General features: G+C 44.6%; 1 protein-coding gene across 3 annotated transcripts in view; it reads right to left on the reverse strand.

Annotated features, from left to right (window-relative positions):
* LOC128688058 (astacin-like metalloprotease toxin 3) overlaps positions 1-17,737 on the reverse strand; it is a 99,510-nt gene that overhangs the window by 69,348 nt on the left and 12,425 nt on the right. For 2 of the 3 annotated variants that reach the window (XM_070083796.1, XM_070083795.1), the window contains exons 3-4: positions 15,269-15,356; positions 12,782-12,908 (exon numbers count right to left, since the gene is read on the reverse strand). In XM_070083796.1, coding sequence (XP_069939897.1) covers positions 12,782-12,908; positions 15,269-15,356 — 215 coding nt within the window. The remainder of the gene's footprint in view (positions 1-12,781; positions 12,909-15,268; positions 15,357-17,737) is intronic. The other variant, XM_070083797.1, reaches the window with a different exon arrangement.

A 17,737-nucleotide genomic window follows, 5' to 3' on the forward strand; every position in this document is an offset into this window, starting at 1 on the left:
TCACAAGTTAATAGTACAAGTGAACTCCAGACACTGGTTCACAAGTTAATAGTACAAGTGAACCCCAGACACTGGTTCACAAGTTAATAATACAAGTGAACCCCAGACACTGGTTCACAGGTTAATAATACAAAAGAACCCCAGACACAGGTTCACAAGTTAATAATACAAGTGAACCCAAGACACTGGTTCACAAGTTAATAATACAAGTGAACCCCAGACACTGGTTCACAAGTTAATAATACAAGTGAACCCCAGACACTGGTTCACAAATTAATACAAGTGAACCCCAGACACTGGTTCACAAGTTAATAATACAAGTGAATCCCAGAGATTGGTTCACTAGTTAATAATACAAGTGAACCCCAGACACGGGTTCACAAGTTAATAGTACAAGTGAACCCGAGACACTGGTTCACAAGTTAATAATACAAGTGAACCACAGACACTGGTTCACAGGTTAATGATACAAAAGAACCACAGAACCAGGTTTATAAGTTAATAATAAAAGTGAACCCAAGACACTGGTTCACAAGTTAATAATACAAGTGAACCTCAGACACTGGTTCACAAGTTGATAATATAACAGATCCTCAGACACTGGTTCACAAGTTATTAATAAAGGTGAACCCCAGACACTGGTTCACAAGTTAATAATACAAGTGAACCCCAGACACTGGTTCACAAGTTAATACAAGTGAGTCCCAGACACTGGTTCACAAGTTAATAATACAAGTGAACCCCAGACACTGGTACACAAGTTAATAGTACAAGTGAACCCCAGACACTGGTTCACAAGTTAATAATACAAGTGAACCCAAGACACTGGTTCACAGGTTAATACAAAAGAACCCCAGACACAGGTTCACAAGTTAATAATACAAGTGAACCCAAGACACTGGTTCACAAGTTAATAATACATGTGAACCCCAGATACTGGTTCACAAATTAATAATACAAGTGAACCTCAGACACTGGTTCACAAGTTGATAATATAACAGATCCTCAGACACTGGTTCACAAGTTAATAATACAAGTGAACCCCAGACACTGGTTCACAAGATGATAATACAAGTGAACCTCGTACAAAAGAACCCCAGACACTGGTTCACAAGATAATAATACAAGTGAACCCAAGACACTGGTTCACAAGTTAATAATACAAGTGAACCTCAGACACTGATTCACATGTTAATGGTACAAAAGAACCCCAGACACTGGTTCACAAGTTAATAATACAAGTGAACCCCAGACACTGGTTCACAAGTTAATAATACAAGTGAACCCCAGACACTGGTTCACAAGTTAATAATGCAAGTGAACCCCAGACACTGGTTCACAAGTTGATAATATAGCAGATCCTCAGACACTGGTTCACAAGTTAATAATACAAGTGAACCCCAGACACTGGTTCACAAGTTGATAATATAACAGATCCTCAGACACTGGTCACAAGTTAATAATACAAGTGAACCCCAGACACTGGTTCACAAGTTAAATATACAAGTGAACCCCAGACACGGGTTCACAAGTTGATAATATAACAGATCCTCAGACACTGGTTCACAAGTTAATAATACAAGTGAACCCCAGACACTGGTTCACAAGTTAATAATACAAGTGAACCCCAGACACTGGTTCACAAGTTAATACAAGTGAACCCCAGACACTGGTTCACAAGTTAATAATACAAGTGAACCCCAGACACTGGTTCACAAGTTAATAATACAAGTGAACCCCAGACACTGGTTCACAAGTTAATAATGCAAGTGAACACCAGACACTGGTTCACAAGTTAATAAAGCAAGTGAACCCCAGACACTGGTTCATAAGATAATGATACGAGAACTAATTCACTTTAATCAACTAAACGTGAAATGGGTCCAAGAGCTAGATATCGCCATCGCAAAGTCGAATATATACTCATAAATAATAAACTTTTCTACTTAAAATAAATTTGAGAGAGTATATTTAAAATAATATTTTATATTCTCGCCAAGTTGTGTTTGTGGGAGTCGAGATACAGCGCCTGGCCCCGCTTCCTGGACTTCTGTGCCTCATCAACCTTCTTCCACATTTCTACTTTCCTGAAACTGAAGAATATTTATCCACATCACTGTGGTCACTATGCTGTGGTCACTATGATGTGGTCACTATGATGTGGTCTCCATGCTGTGGTCACTATGATGTGGTCACTATGCTGTGGTCACTATGCTGTGGTCACCATGCTGTGGTCACCATGCTGTGGTCTCCATGCTGTGGTCTCCATGCTGTGGTCTCCATGCTGTGGTCTCCATGCTGTGGTCTCCATGCTGTGGTCTCCATGCTGTGGTCTCCATGCTGTGGTCACTATGCTGTGGTCACTATGATGTGGTCTCCATGCTGTGGTCACTATGATGTGGTCTCCATGCTGTGGTCACTATGCTGTGGTCACTATGCTGTGGTCTCCATGCTGTGGTCACTATGATGTGGTCTCCATGCTGTGGTCACTATGATGTGGTCACTATGCTGTGGTCTCCATGCTGTGGTCTCCATGCTGTGGTCACCATGCTGTGGTCTCCATGCTGTGGTCTCCATGCTGTGGTCTCCATGCTGTGGTCTCCATGCTGTGGTCACCATGCTGTGGTCTCCATGCTGTGGTCACAATGCTGTGGTCTCCATGCTGTGGTCTCCATGCTGTGGTCACAATGCTGTGGTCTCCATGCTGTGGTCTCCATGCTGTGGTCACCATGCTGTGGTCTCCATGCTGTGATCTCCATGCTGTGGTCACAATGCTGTGGTCTCCATGCTGTGGTCACAATGCTGTGGTCTCCATGCTGTGGTCTCCATGCTGTGGTCACAATGCTGTGGTCTCCGTGCTGTGGTCTCCATGCTGTGGTCACAATGCTGTGGTCTCCATGCTGTGGTCTCCATGCTGTGGTCACCATGCTGTGGTCTCCATGCTGTGGTCTCCATGCTGTGGTCTCCATGCTGTGGTCTCCATGCTGTGGTCTCCATGCTGTGGTCACCATGCTGTGGTCTCCATGCTGTGGTCACAATGCTGTGGTCTCCATGCTGTGGTCTCCATGCTGTGGTCACAATGCTGTGGTCTCCATGCTGTGGTCTCCATGCTGTGGTCACCATGCTGTGGTCTCCATGCTGTGATCTCCATGCTGTGGTCACAATGCTGTGGTCTCCATGCTGTGGTCTCCATGCTGTGGTCACAATGCTGTGGTCTCCATGCTGTGGTCTCCATGCTGTGGTCTCCATGCTGTGGTCTCCATGCTGTGGTCACAATGCTGTGGTCTCCATGCTGTGGTCTCCATGCTGTGGTCACAATGCTGTGGTCTCCATGCTGTGGTCTCCATGCTGTGGTCTCCATGCTGTGGTCTCCATGCTGTGGTCTCCATGCTGTGGTCTCCATGCTGTGGTCACCATGCTGTGGTCTCCATGCTGTGGTCACAATGCTGTGGTCTCCATGCTGTGGTCTCCATGCTGTGGTCTCCATGCTGTGGTCACCATGCTGTGGTCTCCATGCTGTGGTCTCCATGCTGTGGTCACCATGCTGTGGTCTCCATGCTGTGGTCTCCATGCTGTGGTCTCCATGCTGTGGTCTCCATGCTGTGGTCTCCATGCTGTGGTCACAATGCTGTAGTTACCATGCTGTGGTCATCATGCTGTGGTCACCATACTGTGGTCACCATGCTGTGGTCTCCATGCTGTGGTCACAATGCTGTGGTCTCCATGCTGTGGTCTCCATGCTGTGGTCTCCATGCTGTGGTCTCCATGCTGTGGTCACAATGCTGTGGTCTCCATGCTGTGGTCACAATGCTGTGGTCTCCATGCTGTGGTCTCCATGCTGTGGTCACCATGCTGTGGTCTCCATGCTGTGGTCACCATGCTGTGGTCTCCATGCTGTGGTCACCATGCTGTGGTCTCCATGCTGTGGTCTCCATGCTGTGGTCACCATGCTGTGGTCTCCATGCTGTGGTCACAATGCTGTGGTCTCCATGCTGTGGTCTCCATGCTGTGGTCTCCATGCTGTGGTCACCATGCTGTGGTCTCCATGCTGTGGTCACAATGCTGTGGTCTCCATGCTGTGGTCTCCATGCTGTGGTCACCATGCTGTGGTCTCCATGCTGTGGTCACCATGCTGTGGTCTCCATGCTGTGGTCTCCATGCTGTGGTCTCCATGCTGTGGTCACCATGCTGTGGTCACCATGCTGTGGTCTCCATGCTGTGGTCTCCATGCTGTGGTCACCATGCTGTGGTCTCCATGCTGTGGTCACCATGCTGTGGTCTCCATGCTGTGGTCTCCATGCTGTGGTCACCATGCTGTGGTCTCCATGCTGTGGTCACCATGCTGTGGTCTCCATGCTGTGGTCTCCATGCTGTGGTCACAATGCTGTGGTCTCCATGCTGTGGTCTCCATGCTGTGGTCACCATGCTGTGGTCTCCATGCTGTGGTCACAATGCTGTGGTCTCCATGCTGTGGTCTCCATGCTGTGGTCACCATGCTGTGGTCTCCATGCTGTGGTCACCATGCTGTGGTCTCCATGCTGTGGTCACCATGCTGTGGTCTCCATGCTGTGGTCACCATGCTGTGGTCTCCATGCTGTGGTCTCCATGCTGTGGTCACCATGCTGTGGTCTCCATGCTGTGGTCACCATGCTGTGGTCTCCATGCTGTGGTCACCATGCTGTGGTCTCCATGCTGTGGTCTCCATGCTGTGGTCACCATGCTGTGGTCTCCATGCTGTGGTCTCCATGCTGTGGTCACCATGCTGTGGTCACCATGCTGTGGTCTCCATGCTGTGGTCACTATGCTGTGGTCACCATGCTGTGGTCACCATGCTGTGGTCTCCATGCTGTGGTCACCATGCTGTGGTCACCATGCTGTGGTCTCCATGCTGTGGTCACCATGCTGTGGTCTCCATGCTGTGGTCACCATGCTGTGGTCACCATGCTGTGGTCTCCATGCTGTGGTCACCATGCTGTGGTCTCCATGCTGTGGTCACCATGCTGTGGTCACCATGCTGTGGTCACCATGCTGTGGTCTCCATGCTGTGGTCACCATGCTGTGGTCTCCATGCTGTGGTCTCCATGCTGTGGTCTCCATGCTGTGGTCACCATGCTGTGGTCACCATGCTGTGGTCTCCATGCTGTGGTCACCATGCTGTGGTCTCCATGCTGTGGTCACCATGCTGTGGTCTCCATGCTGTGGTCACCATGCTGTGGTCTCCATGCTGTGGTCACCATGCTGTGGTCACCATGCTGTGGTCTCCATGCTGTGGTCACCATGCTGTGGTCTCCATGCTGTGGTCACCATGCTGTGGTCTCCATGCTGTGGTCTCCATGCTGTGGTCTCCATGCTGTGGTCACCATGCTGTGGTCACCATGCTGTGGTCACCATGCTGTGGTCTCCATGCTGTGGTCACAATGCTGTGGTCACCATGCTGTGGTCACCATGCTGTGGTCACCATGCTGTGGTCACCATGCTGTGGTCACCATGCTGTGGTCACCATGCTGTGGTCACTATGCTGTGTTCTCCATACAGTGGTCTCCATGCTGTGGTCACCATGCTGTGGTCTCCATGCTGTGGTCTCCATGCTGTGATCACCATGCTGTGGTCTCCATGCTGTGATCACCATGCTGTGGTCTCCATGCTGTGGTCTCCATCCTGTGGCCACCATGCTGTGGTCTCCATGCTGTGGTCACAATGCTGTGGTCTCCATGCTGTGGTCTCTATGCTGTGGTCTCCATGCTGTGGTCACAATGCTCTGGTCTCCATGCTGTGGTCACAATGCTGTGGTCTCCATGCTGTGGTCTCTATGCTGTGATCTCCATGCTGGGGTCTCCATGCTGTGGTCTCCATGCTGTGGTCACAATGTTATCCGGCCCCATCGTCTTTCAAGTATCTAGCTCGCTTAGCAGCCTCTTCACTTCTTCCTCGGTTTGTATGTATTGTGTCCAACACTTGGTGGTGTACCCCACCTCTCTGTCTTTCTGGAGTCCCTTCTGTCTCCTCTTTGAATCTCATGCTGAGTTCCTCACATACTTAACGGTCGTTTCTTGTGATCTCTCCTCCTTCCTTCCTTAGCCTGATTACCTGGTCCTTGACTATTGTTTTCCTCCTGATGTGGCTGTACAACAGCTTCGGGTCAGATTTGGCTTTCGCTGCTATGTCATTTTCATATTGTCGTTGGGCCTCCCTTCTTACCTGTGCATATTCATTTCTTGCTCTACAATTGCTGTTCTTATTCTCCTGGGTCCTTTGCCTTCTATGGTTGAGGCCACTCCCTCAACTACCTAAAGTCATACCTTAGTAACAGAACTCAATATGTGTATGCAAATGATGCAAACTCTTCCACCCAACCAATCACAGTAGGAGTCCCACAAGGAAGCGTCCTTGGACCACTCCTCTTTCTCATCTACATCAATGATCTGTCGAATGCATCACAGCTACTCAAACCCATATTATTTGCAGATGACACAACATATGTCTTTTCCCACCCAAACACAGTCATACTAGCAAACACAGTCAATGCTGAATTACAGAAAATATCTGCCTGGATGGTGGCTAACAAACTTACCCTGAACACTGATAAAACCTATTTCATTCAGTTTGGAAACAAAGCTGCAAATGATCCAATTAACATAATGGTAAGTGGATCATCAGTCACAAGACTCACAGAGGGAAAATTCCTAGGTATCCACCTTGACATTAGCCTTAAGTTCCGGACACACATACAACAAATCACCAAGAAAATCTCCAAGACTGTAGGCATACTATCAAAGATAAGGTACTATGTTCCACAATCAGCTCTCCTGGCACTGTACCATTCACTCATATACCCTTATCTTACATATGGAATTTGTGCATGGGTATCAACAACATCCAATCACCTAAAACCCCTCATAACCCAGCAAAAGGCAGCAGTAAGAATGATAACAAATTCCCACTCCCGCCAGCATACTCCACCAATTTTCAAAAGTCTGAAACTGCTCACCATTAAGAACATCCATACTTATTCATGTGCCTACTACATACACAGAACAATACACGCAAATATAAACCCTCCACTCAAACTTCTCCTAACAAACCTAAACAGGACACATGACCACAACACAAGACACAGATCTCTTTTTGATATACCTCGTGTCCATATCACACTGTGTAAAAACTCTATGCACATAAAGGGCCCCAAAATATGGAATTCATTACCAGAAGATATTAAAGTAACCCAGTCTGAAAATCAATTTAAGACTCTTCTCAAAAGCCACTTAATCACCCTAGACTAAATGCTAAATACTCAGTACACACTTACTCACCTATGTACTCCCACATCATAACTTCAACAATCACTTTGAACCTTTTATCCATTATTGACAGGAATACAACTAAATCATTGTTTTCACAAAAGCATTTTAGAATATAAATATATCATTGTATTATACAAATTTTAATTCACTTATAATTAATAATCTACTGTACAACTATGAAATAATTACTGTCCAACTGTACAACTATGATATAATCCTTAGTGTTAAGTAGTCTGTAAGTCAATAATGTTAAGTTGACCCATAATGCCTAGGCATAATAGAGGCTCTCTTTGTATTGCAACCCACTATTGTAAATATAAAATCTCAATGTACTGTTTGCAAAGACATAAAATAAACAAATAAAACAAATAAATAAATACTTCTTCCATTCCCTAGCACACTTGGCTTTGGTCTCCCTGCACCTTTGGGTGAACCACAGGCTCATCCTGGCTTTTCATTTTTCCTGTTACCCTTGGGTACAAACCTCTCTTCAGCTTCCTTGCATATTGTTGTCACGTATTCCACCATCTCGTTTACTGACTTCCCTGGCAGTTCTCTGTCCCACTGAACCCCATTCAGGAAGTTCTTCTTTTCTGCATAGTCCCCCTTCTTGTAGTTTGGCTTCATTTGTCTGGGTCTTCCTGCTCCCCCCCCCTCCACTTGTAACTCTACTGTGAATCTGAATCTTAAAACCACATGATTGCTGGCCCCCAGGGGTCTTTCATATGTGATGTCCTCAATATCTGCACTACTCAAAATTCAAAATATTTCTTTTCATATGCCAAAAACAAGGCAAATACCACATTTAGTATCGGGCCCTTAGTCAGACAGGATGGGACTTAAACAGATGACAACAAGGAAATGAGTGAAATATTGAAATCCCAGTACGACTCTGCGTTTAGTGAACCACTAATCAGTCTGAGGATCGACGGCCAAAATCATTTCTTCATGAATGAGCCTCAAAACTCCATAAATGTATGCCAGATTTCCGACATTACCCTAACTCCGATAGATTTCGAAAAAACCATTGACATCATGCCCATGCACTCAGCCCCGGGCCCAGACTCGTAGAGATCCGTATTCATTAAGAACTGCAAGAAACCCCTCTCGTGTGCGCTAAGTACACTATGGAGGAGGAGCTTGGACATGGGTGAAATTCCACAGTAACTTAAAACAACGGATATAGCCACACTCCATAAAGGTGGCAGGAAAGCATTAGCTAAGAACTATAGACCAATAGCTCTGGCGTCCCACATCATAAAAATCTTTGAAAGAGTGCTAAGAAGAAGGATTGCAAATCACCTGGATTCCCAAAATCTGCACAATCCAGGGCAACAAGGGTTCAGGGCAGGTCGCTCCTGCCTCTCACAACTACTGGATCACTATGATATGGCCTTGGATGCACTGAAAGAAAATCAGAATGCAGATGTAATATACACAGACTTTGCAAAAGCATTTGAGAAATGCGATCATGGCGTAATAGCCCATAAAATACGTGCTAAAGGAATAACTGGGAAAGTGGGGAGATGGATCTTCAACTTCCTAACAAATCGAAGACAAAGGGTAGTGGTCAACAGAGTTAAATCGGAGGCTGCCATAGTGAAGAGCTCTGTTCCACAAGGCACAGTACTCGCCCCCATCTTATTCCTCATCCTCATATCAGACAGACAGAGATATACACCACAGCACCATATCATCCTTTGCGGATGATACTAGGATCTGCATGAGGCTGTCATCTGCTGAGGATGGAGTTAACCTCCAAGAAGATATAAACAAAGTTTTCCAGTGGGCAACGATAAACAATGTGATGTTCAATGAGGACAAATTCCAACTACTCCGTTATGGAAAACTGGAGGAGATAATAACTAGAATAGAGTATACTACAGACTCTGGCCATACAATAGAGCGGAAAAATAATGTAAGGGACCTGGGAATAGTAATGTCTGAGGATTTCACTTTCAAGGATCACAACAATGCCACGATCGCACGTGCAAAGAAAATGATAGGATGGATAATGAGAACTTTCAAAACGAGAGATGCCAAGCCAATGATGATCCTTTTCAAATCACTTGTTCTCTCTAGGCTGGAATACTGCTGTACATTAACATCTCCATTCAAAGCAGGTGAAATTGCAGATCTAGAGAGTGTACAGAGATCCTTTACTGCATGCATAAGTTCTGTCAAGCACCTTAACTACTGGGAACGCTTGGAAGCACTTGACTTGTACGCATTGGAATGCAGGAGGGAGAGATATATCATAATCTACACTTGGAAAATCCTGGAAGGAATGGTCCCAAATCTGCACACAGAAATCACTCCCTACAAAAGTAAAAGACTGGGCAGGCGATGCAAAATGCCCCCAATTAAAAGTAGGGGCGCCACTGGTACACTAAGGGAAAACACCATAAGTGTCCGGGGCCCAAGACTGTCCAACAGCCTCCCATCAAGCATTAGGGGAATTGCCAATAAACCCCTGGCTGCCTTCAAGAGAGAGCTGGACAGATACCTAAAGTCAGTGCTGGATTAGCCGGGCTGTGGCTAGTACGTTGGACTGTGTGCTGCCAGCAGTAACAGCCTGGTTGATCAGGCCCTGATCCACCGGGAGGCCTGATCATGGACCGGGCCGCGGGGGCGTTGATCCCCGGAATAACCTCCAGGTAACCTCCAGGTACTCAAGGTGAATACTAGGTCCAGTCTCGCTGGTTCATCCTCTCCTCTCTCTCTGGTAGTGTCCCTTACGTGTTGGTACATGAAATTTTCCAGTACCACCTCCATCATCTTAGCCCTCCACGTTTCTTGGCCCCCATGTGACTCAAAGTTCTCCTAATCGATTTCCTTGTGGTTGAAGTCACCCATGATCAGTAGCTTTGCCCTGCTCGCATGAGCCCTCCTGGCCACTTCAACCAGTGTGTCAACCATCACTCTATTACTCTCGTCATACTCTTGCCTTGGCCTCCTACTGTTCTGTGGTGGGTTATACATCACTGCAATTACCACCTTGGGACCTACAGACTGAAGCTTTCCTACTATGTAATCCCTTGCTTCTCCACCGTCTCCTCTCTCCAGCTGATCAAAATCCCATAAGTTTTTGACCAGCAGTGCCACTCCTCCACCCCCTCTGTTCCCTCTGTCTTTCCTCAGGATCTGATATCCCATTGGAAAGATGGCATCTGTTATCATACCTGTGAGCCTGGTCTCTGTGAGAGCTGTGATGTCCGGTGATGCTTCTTTAACTCTTTTGTGCCACTCCTCCCACTTATTTGTTATTCCATCAGCGTTGGTGTACCATACCTTCAGTTACCTCTCCAACACTGTGTTTTGGGGGGTCTGTGAGGGTTGGGGACCTGGCAGTGTACTGTGGGATTCTATAGCTGAATGTTGGGTGGGAGCTGTGGATGTGGATTGTGGTTTGTGTTGGGATAGTGTGATTGGTTGTGGGGTTCTTGGGATGATTCTGCATGTGCTTCCTCTTGTTGCTCTGTCCTGCTCTGGTTGTCCTCTGCTGATTCTGTCCTTGTCTCTCCTTCTAGCCACTGTCGTTCTGTTTGTGTTCTGTCTCGGTCTTGGAACACCCTCTTGTATTCTGTTGAGTCCTTCAACCATGGTTTCTCTTGGAGGATTCTTTTCTGCACTGTTTCTGTCCTGAAAATCAGCCTGATTGGTCGTTTTCTCCCCTTCAAATACCCTCCTATTCTCTGAAAATTTACAATCTCGGCCATTGTCCTCTTCATCAATTTCTGTAATGTTCTCAATCTTCTTTCAGCCTGCTGCCTTTCAATGTGTGTCCTTCCCTTGCTCTCCTGAAACCCATGACTTCGCCTTCTCCTCCTCCCATTGCCTTTCTCTCTGTGACTCTGGTTCCTGTCTGTACATGGCCATTTTCTCCCTTGTTTTTTTCCTGTAGCTCTTGGTGGCATGTTTGTGCCACTGCATTTGACCTATTCCCCTCTCCACCTGCACCAAGCAGCTCTCCCCTTCAATCCTTGGCCCTGCTTGGTAGGCTGATGTGGCCTTAGCGTAAGTTATACTTCCTTCCTTCCTGCTGGGCCTCCCAGCTTCATATGCTGTGTTGTCTCTGGTCAATACCCCTGTAACTTGCTTCAGCCTGCTTACCTCACCTTCTAGGACCCTTATCCTGGCTACTGCAGTTTTGACTTGAGACTCCCATTTCGTCTTCTCCTTCTCCAACCTCTTTTCCAATTTCACAGAAAAGCTCTGTCTCCATTTTTGTAGAAAGCTCTCCTAGTTTTCTGTCCCACTTTTGTTCCATCCTTTTGCAATGCTCTTCCATCGACTCCTCCCTACCAGAATCATTCTCCCCTAATCCCTGGGTCCTTCGAGTCACCCTCTGACTCACCATTTCTTTTAGGGGAGAAGGGAGAGGTAGAGGGGAAAGAGAGGGACAGAGATGGAGAGAGAGAGAGAGAGAGAGAGAGAGAGAGAGAGAGAGAGAGAGAGAGAGAGAGAGAGAGAGAGAGAGAGAGAGAGAGAGAGAGAGAGAGAGGTAATGGAGAAAGAGAGAGAAGGGAGAGGTAGAGGAGAGAGAGATGGTGTGTGTGTGTGTGTGTGTACTTACCCATTTGTGGTTCCAGGGATCGACTATTTGTACTTACATATTTGTGGTTCCAGGGATTGACTCACAGCTCCTGACCTCGACTCTTCGCAGGTCACTACTACATCCACTATCTCCCTGCTTAATGAGCGTTATTGTATCTCTTCTTAAAGCTATGTGTGGATCCTGCCTCCGCTACACTCTCCAGATTGTTCCACTTCGTGACAACTCTGTGGCTGAAGAAATACTTCCTAATATCCCTGTGACTCATCTGAGTTTTCAACTTCCAGTTGTGACCCCTTGTTGCTGTGTCCCATCTCTGGAACATCCTGTCTCTGTCCATCTTGTCACTTCCTCTCAGTATTTTATATGTCGCTATCATGTCCTCCCTATCTCTCCTGTCCTCCAGTGTCGTCAGGTCCACATACCCCTTAGCTCCAGGACTAGTTTTGTTGCAAACCTTTACACATTCTCTAATTTCTTGACGTGCTTGATCAAGTGTGGGTTCCAAACTGGTGCTGCATACTCCAATATGGGCCTGACGTACACAGTGTACATTGTCTTGAACGATTCCTTACTGAGGTGTCGAAACGCTGTTCTTAGGTTTGCCAGACGCCCACATGCTGCAGCAGTTATTTGGTTGATATGCGCCTCAGGAGACTTGCTCTGTACTATACTCACCCCAGAATCCTTTTTCTTGAGTGAGATTTTTAGTCTGTGTGTGTACTCACCTAATTGTGGTTATAGGGGTAGTTTCATAGCTCCTGGCCCCGCTATGTTTGTGTGTGTGTGTGTGTGTGTGTGTGTGTGTGTGTGTGTGTGTGTGTGTGTGTGTGTGTGTGTGTGTGTATCTTTACCAGGTCGAGCAGAAATGGGAAACATATAATTGATTTATTTTTATTACTGGGAAAGGAGGATAAGATCTCACTTTTGTCTGTCGAAGATGATTTTGATGTAGTCTGGCTCGGAGGTCCTCTCGCGGAAGTTGATGCAGGAGTGGCTGGCGATGTTATCCATTACCTGACGGATGAGGTAACGCTCCAGCGGCAGCAACACTGACAACACACACACACACATTACTGTGTCAACATGCTTCTGAAGAATTTTTAGTGAAATATCCATATACATATTTCGTGCCGAATAGGTAAAATTGGTCAATTAGCAAGAGCTCTTTTAAAATTAAGTCCTTTCTAAAATTTTCTCTTATACGTTTAAAGATATATCTTTTTCATTTATGTTAATGTAAAAATTAATAATTGTGTACCAAAAGAACCTTAGAAAACTTACCTAACCTTATTAAAACAAACGCAATTTAATTTAGCTTAATCCAACAAAATATATTTTAGATAAGTTTACAATAATTTAATAATAAGCAAACACAATGAAATATATTTTTTTCGTTAGGTTTAGAGTAATTTTTGCGAAATTATTGCATACACAAATTTTCGCTTACCTTATTCGGCAAGAAAAGCATTGCTTTTTAAGCCAAAATAGAAAGTTTTACCTATTCGGCACGACATACATTTAAACTGCGGCTAGCCAGGATTAGATCCTGCGACACATTCTCCCGCCTCAAAAGACAGAACAATGCTCACATCGCCTTAACGCTTAACCAGTGATCCTACAAAGAATCATGCACCCAGTAGAGGTAGGTGTTTATGTTCCGAGGACACTCTTGGTAGTAGCAAGTTCTAGGCTAATTTCAACCACCTCCCATTTGTTCGTGGTTACAATAATATATGTACTGCTTATGGAGGCTAGTACACCAGAGTAGAATGAAAGCTTTGAGGCAACCACACCATCGTATGTCCTCGCAACATGAAGCAAGTCTAGTTCTCTTGTCTCATATTGTTTGTAGGATTGCTAAGGTCCAGTGGCTTAGAGCGTCGTGAATTTTCGCTCTCTTCCAACGAGGCGGCTAAACCAACAAGGGTTCCATCCACCGGCTAGCCGCAGTTTCTTATTAATTAAATGCCACTTGTTAGTGGTTACAATTATATATATATATATATATATATATATATATATATATATATATATATATATATATATATATATATATATATATATATATATATATATATGTTTGTATATCAATAACACTGCACTAGCCAAGGAGTCGAACCCATGCTGTTTTGGCCCGGCGGCGGCAGCAGCAGCAACAAAAACAACAACGTAGCAGCCGACACCGCCGCCATCAATCATCAACTATTATCATGTGATCCAAAATAAACTCAAAAAGTGATCGTGTCTGAGACAAAAAAGTCAAGTCAGAGTAAAGGAAGAAAAAGTTCAGACATGGATAATAGGAATTTTCCGTGATAAGTGGAAGAAATGGAAGATAAAACAGAGACTAAGTAGAGTAAACTGCTACATAGCGGTCAAGAAGATTGACTGGAGACCCAGGAATCTATTGGATTTACAACATCTGTGAGGATTTATTAGTTGATACGATAATAAACATCACAATAACGAAGAAAATAATCAAGATAGTGAGTATAGTGTCGACCCCATAAGACATTATAGTGTACATGAAGACTTGTGACTGAGAATGAATGAAAAGTTCTCAGACAGACGTCATCCTTCATGATGAACTCCATCTGTCCTTTTGAGGAAAGTTGTGTAAGTGGAGGAATACATCTGGAGACCATAGGTCTAAATTTGTGGTATGTAAAACGGAATGAAGCTGTAAGAATCAGGCTATGTCTGCCCTCTAGGAAAAATATGACATAATATACATGGTATAAACTTTGGTAATGCTTTGAAATATATTTTGGCGATCACATTTAAGAGGTTTAATTGAAATTAAAGTACTGGCGTAATCAAACCAGTATAGCTAACGAAGAAGACTGGACTCTCTGCCACTTGAGTAAAAATGGCTGAGAAACGCCGGTGAATGTTGCGTTGATGGTTTCAGTGGACTGCATCACTGAAAGACACTTTAAATAATCAGTGTAAACTTAACAAGTTTCCGTATCGCTGTGATAACAAGAAGGTAACCACTGCAAGAAGGCATGTGTAGCCGCCACACGAGAACTTATGCAGGCGAAACCTTGCTATAATGAAAGATTTCTTTTGGTATACTTCTAAACTTGCCTTTTTTTGTGCATTGGAATGCACACACCAGCCATGGAGGCAGCCATTTAACAATAACTCAAAATAGGTTTCAAACATTGCTTCCCGTTATTAATATCTAATGACTAATTTGCAAACATTTTTTGTTAGGCCTTAAGAAAGATGGTGAGAATGGGGAGAGGGGAGGACTGGGGTAGAATACAACAGTGAGAAAGGTTGTGATTAGACAGGAAGAGAGAGAGATAAGTAAGTTTAAGAGGTCTGACCACTTTGGATGGGGTTATAAGAGAATGGTTTTTGTCACTGACGAGAGTGTAACTTACTGTGTGAGTGCACTTACAAAACTCTGTGGAGAACTCGTAGTAGACCTCTCCCTTGGGCCACAGTCTCACCATGTCTGTCACAGAGATCTTCTCCTGCGCCTCTTCCTGGAGATTTATGTCGTATTTTAGTCATAAAAGTATTAAACGAGGTGGGGTCATGTAAGTCTGAAATCTGGACGAATAAAGAAATATACTCATTATTTAAAACAAAAAGTCCATTGAATATCCTTGGAAGAGCAGCCAGCCAGGTTAAGACGTCATCCAACCTTCTAAAAGTGCATGTGAAAATTACGCAAAGAATGTACGTACTATGTACATTCTATGTAAAGACTCTAAATACTGTATGAATACCGAACGTACTGAGGTCAGTAATCAGTTCTCTGAGGTCATGAGAGGTCATACCTGTCCTGAACTGTTTAGGGGGATTAGTATGGAGTATTACAGAGCACCATGACTTGCTTCTGTAGTGTCTTAGAGTCTGAGTTCAAGGTGTTGAATGAGGAGGTTCTACTTTTCAAGGAGGAAAATAAGAAACTGAAAATTTGCGTGGATAAGTATAGTAATGAATGTCAGGTGGTTGGAGTTAGTGAAGGGAAACAGGTTACCAGCAGTGATGAGCAGGTTGGTGGCCGTTACAAGTGGGTAGAAGTTTCCAGTAAAGGAAGAAACACCAAAGCGAGGAAGGTTAAAAGAGAAGATTTGAAGGTAGGAAATGGCTTCTCTGTTTTCCAGGACGAATGTACTTCAGTGGTCAGTGAGTTAAAGGTAGCACTAACTCCTCTGCTAATAAAAGTAAGAATATCCTTGTGGTCGGTGACTCATAGGCAAGATATATTGACCGTGTTTTCTGTAACAGAGACGGAAAAGTGAGACAGGTGTGTTTCCCAGGAGCCAGTGTTGGGGACATAGTCAACAGGTTGGAAAATATTGTGTAAGAAATTGGAAACAAGCCCATTATCTGCTTCAGTTCTGGTGGAAACGATATTGCGAAGGGCAGAAGATAGGAGCTGCTAAATTGGTATAGGACAGATATGGATTTAATTAGGTCTAAAGGATGAATGAGCCTCAAAACTCCATCAACGTAAGCCAGATTTCTGACATTACTCAAACTCCGATAGACTTTGAGAAAGCCGTTGACAACATGCTCATGCACTCATCCCCAGGCCCAGACTCGTGAAACTTTGTGTTCATTAAGAACTGCAAGAAACCCCTTTTGCGTGCCCTAAGTGTACTATGGAGAAGAAGCTTAGACATGGGTGAAATTCCAGTCACTAAAAACAACGAATATAGCCCCACTCCTTGAAGGTGGCAGCAAAGCATTAGCTAAGAATTATTATAGACCAATAGCTCTAACGCCTCACATCATAAAAATCTTTGAAAGAGTGCTAAGAAGCACGATTGCAAACCACTTGGATTCCCAAAACCTACTCAATCCGGGACAATATGGGTTCAGAGCAGGTTGCTCCTGCCTCTCGCAACTACTGGATCACTATGATATGGTCTTGGATGAACTGGAAGAAAAACGGAATGCAGATGTAATATACACAGACTTTGCAAGGTGTAATGGTGCACGAAATACGTGCTAAAGGAATAACTGGAAAAATGGGGTGATGGATCTTCAACTTTCTAACCAATCGAACACAAAGAGTAGTGGTCAACAGAGTTAAATCGGAGGCTGCCATAGTGAAAAGCTCTGTTCCACAAGGCACAGTACTCGCCCCCATCCTGTTCCTCATCCTCATATCAGACATAGACAGAGATGTAACCCACAGCACCGTGTCATCCTTTGCAGACGATACTAGGATCTGCATGAGACTGCCATCTATTGAGAACACGGTTAACCTCCAAGAAGATATAAACCAAGTGTTCCAATGGGCAATGAAAAACAGTATGATGTTCAATGAAGACAAATTCTAACCACTCCGTTATGGAAAACTGGAGGAGATAATAATTAGAAATGAGCATACTACTAACTCTGATCATACAATAGAGCAGAAAAATAATGTGAGGGACCTGGGAATGGTAATGTCTGAGGATCTCACATTCAAGGATCACAACAGTGCCACGATCACAATTGCAAAGAAAATGAAAGGGTGGATAATGAGAACGTTCGAAACAAGAGATAACAAGATAATTATGATCCTTTTCAAATCATATGTTCTCTCTAGGTTGGAATATTGCTGTACATTAACATCTCCGTTCAAAGCAGGTGAAATTGCAGATCTAGAGAGCGTACAGAGAACTTTTACTGCACATATAAGCTCTACAAACACCTCAAGTACTGGGAACGCTTGGAAGCACTTGATTTGTACTCGCTGGAAGGCAGGCAAGATAATCTACACTTGGAAAATCCTAGACACAGAAATCTCTCCCTACAAAAATAAAAGACTGGGCAGGCGGTTCAAAATACCCCCAATAAAAAGTAGGGAGGCCATTGGTACACCAAGAGAAAACACCATAAGTGTCTGGGGTTCAAGACTGCTCTA

This window comes from Cherax quadricarinatus, chromosome 10 (assembly GCF_038502225.1).
Source record: "Cherax quadricarinatus isolate ZL_2023a chromosome 10, ASM3850222v1, whole genome shotgun sequence".
Classification (NCBI taxonomy): domain Eukaryota; kingdom Metazoa; phylum Arthropoda; class Malacostraca; order Decapoda; family Parastacidae; genus Cherax; species Cherax quadricarinatus.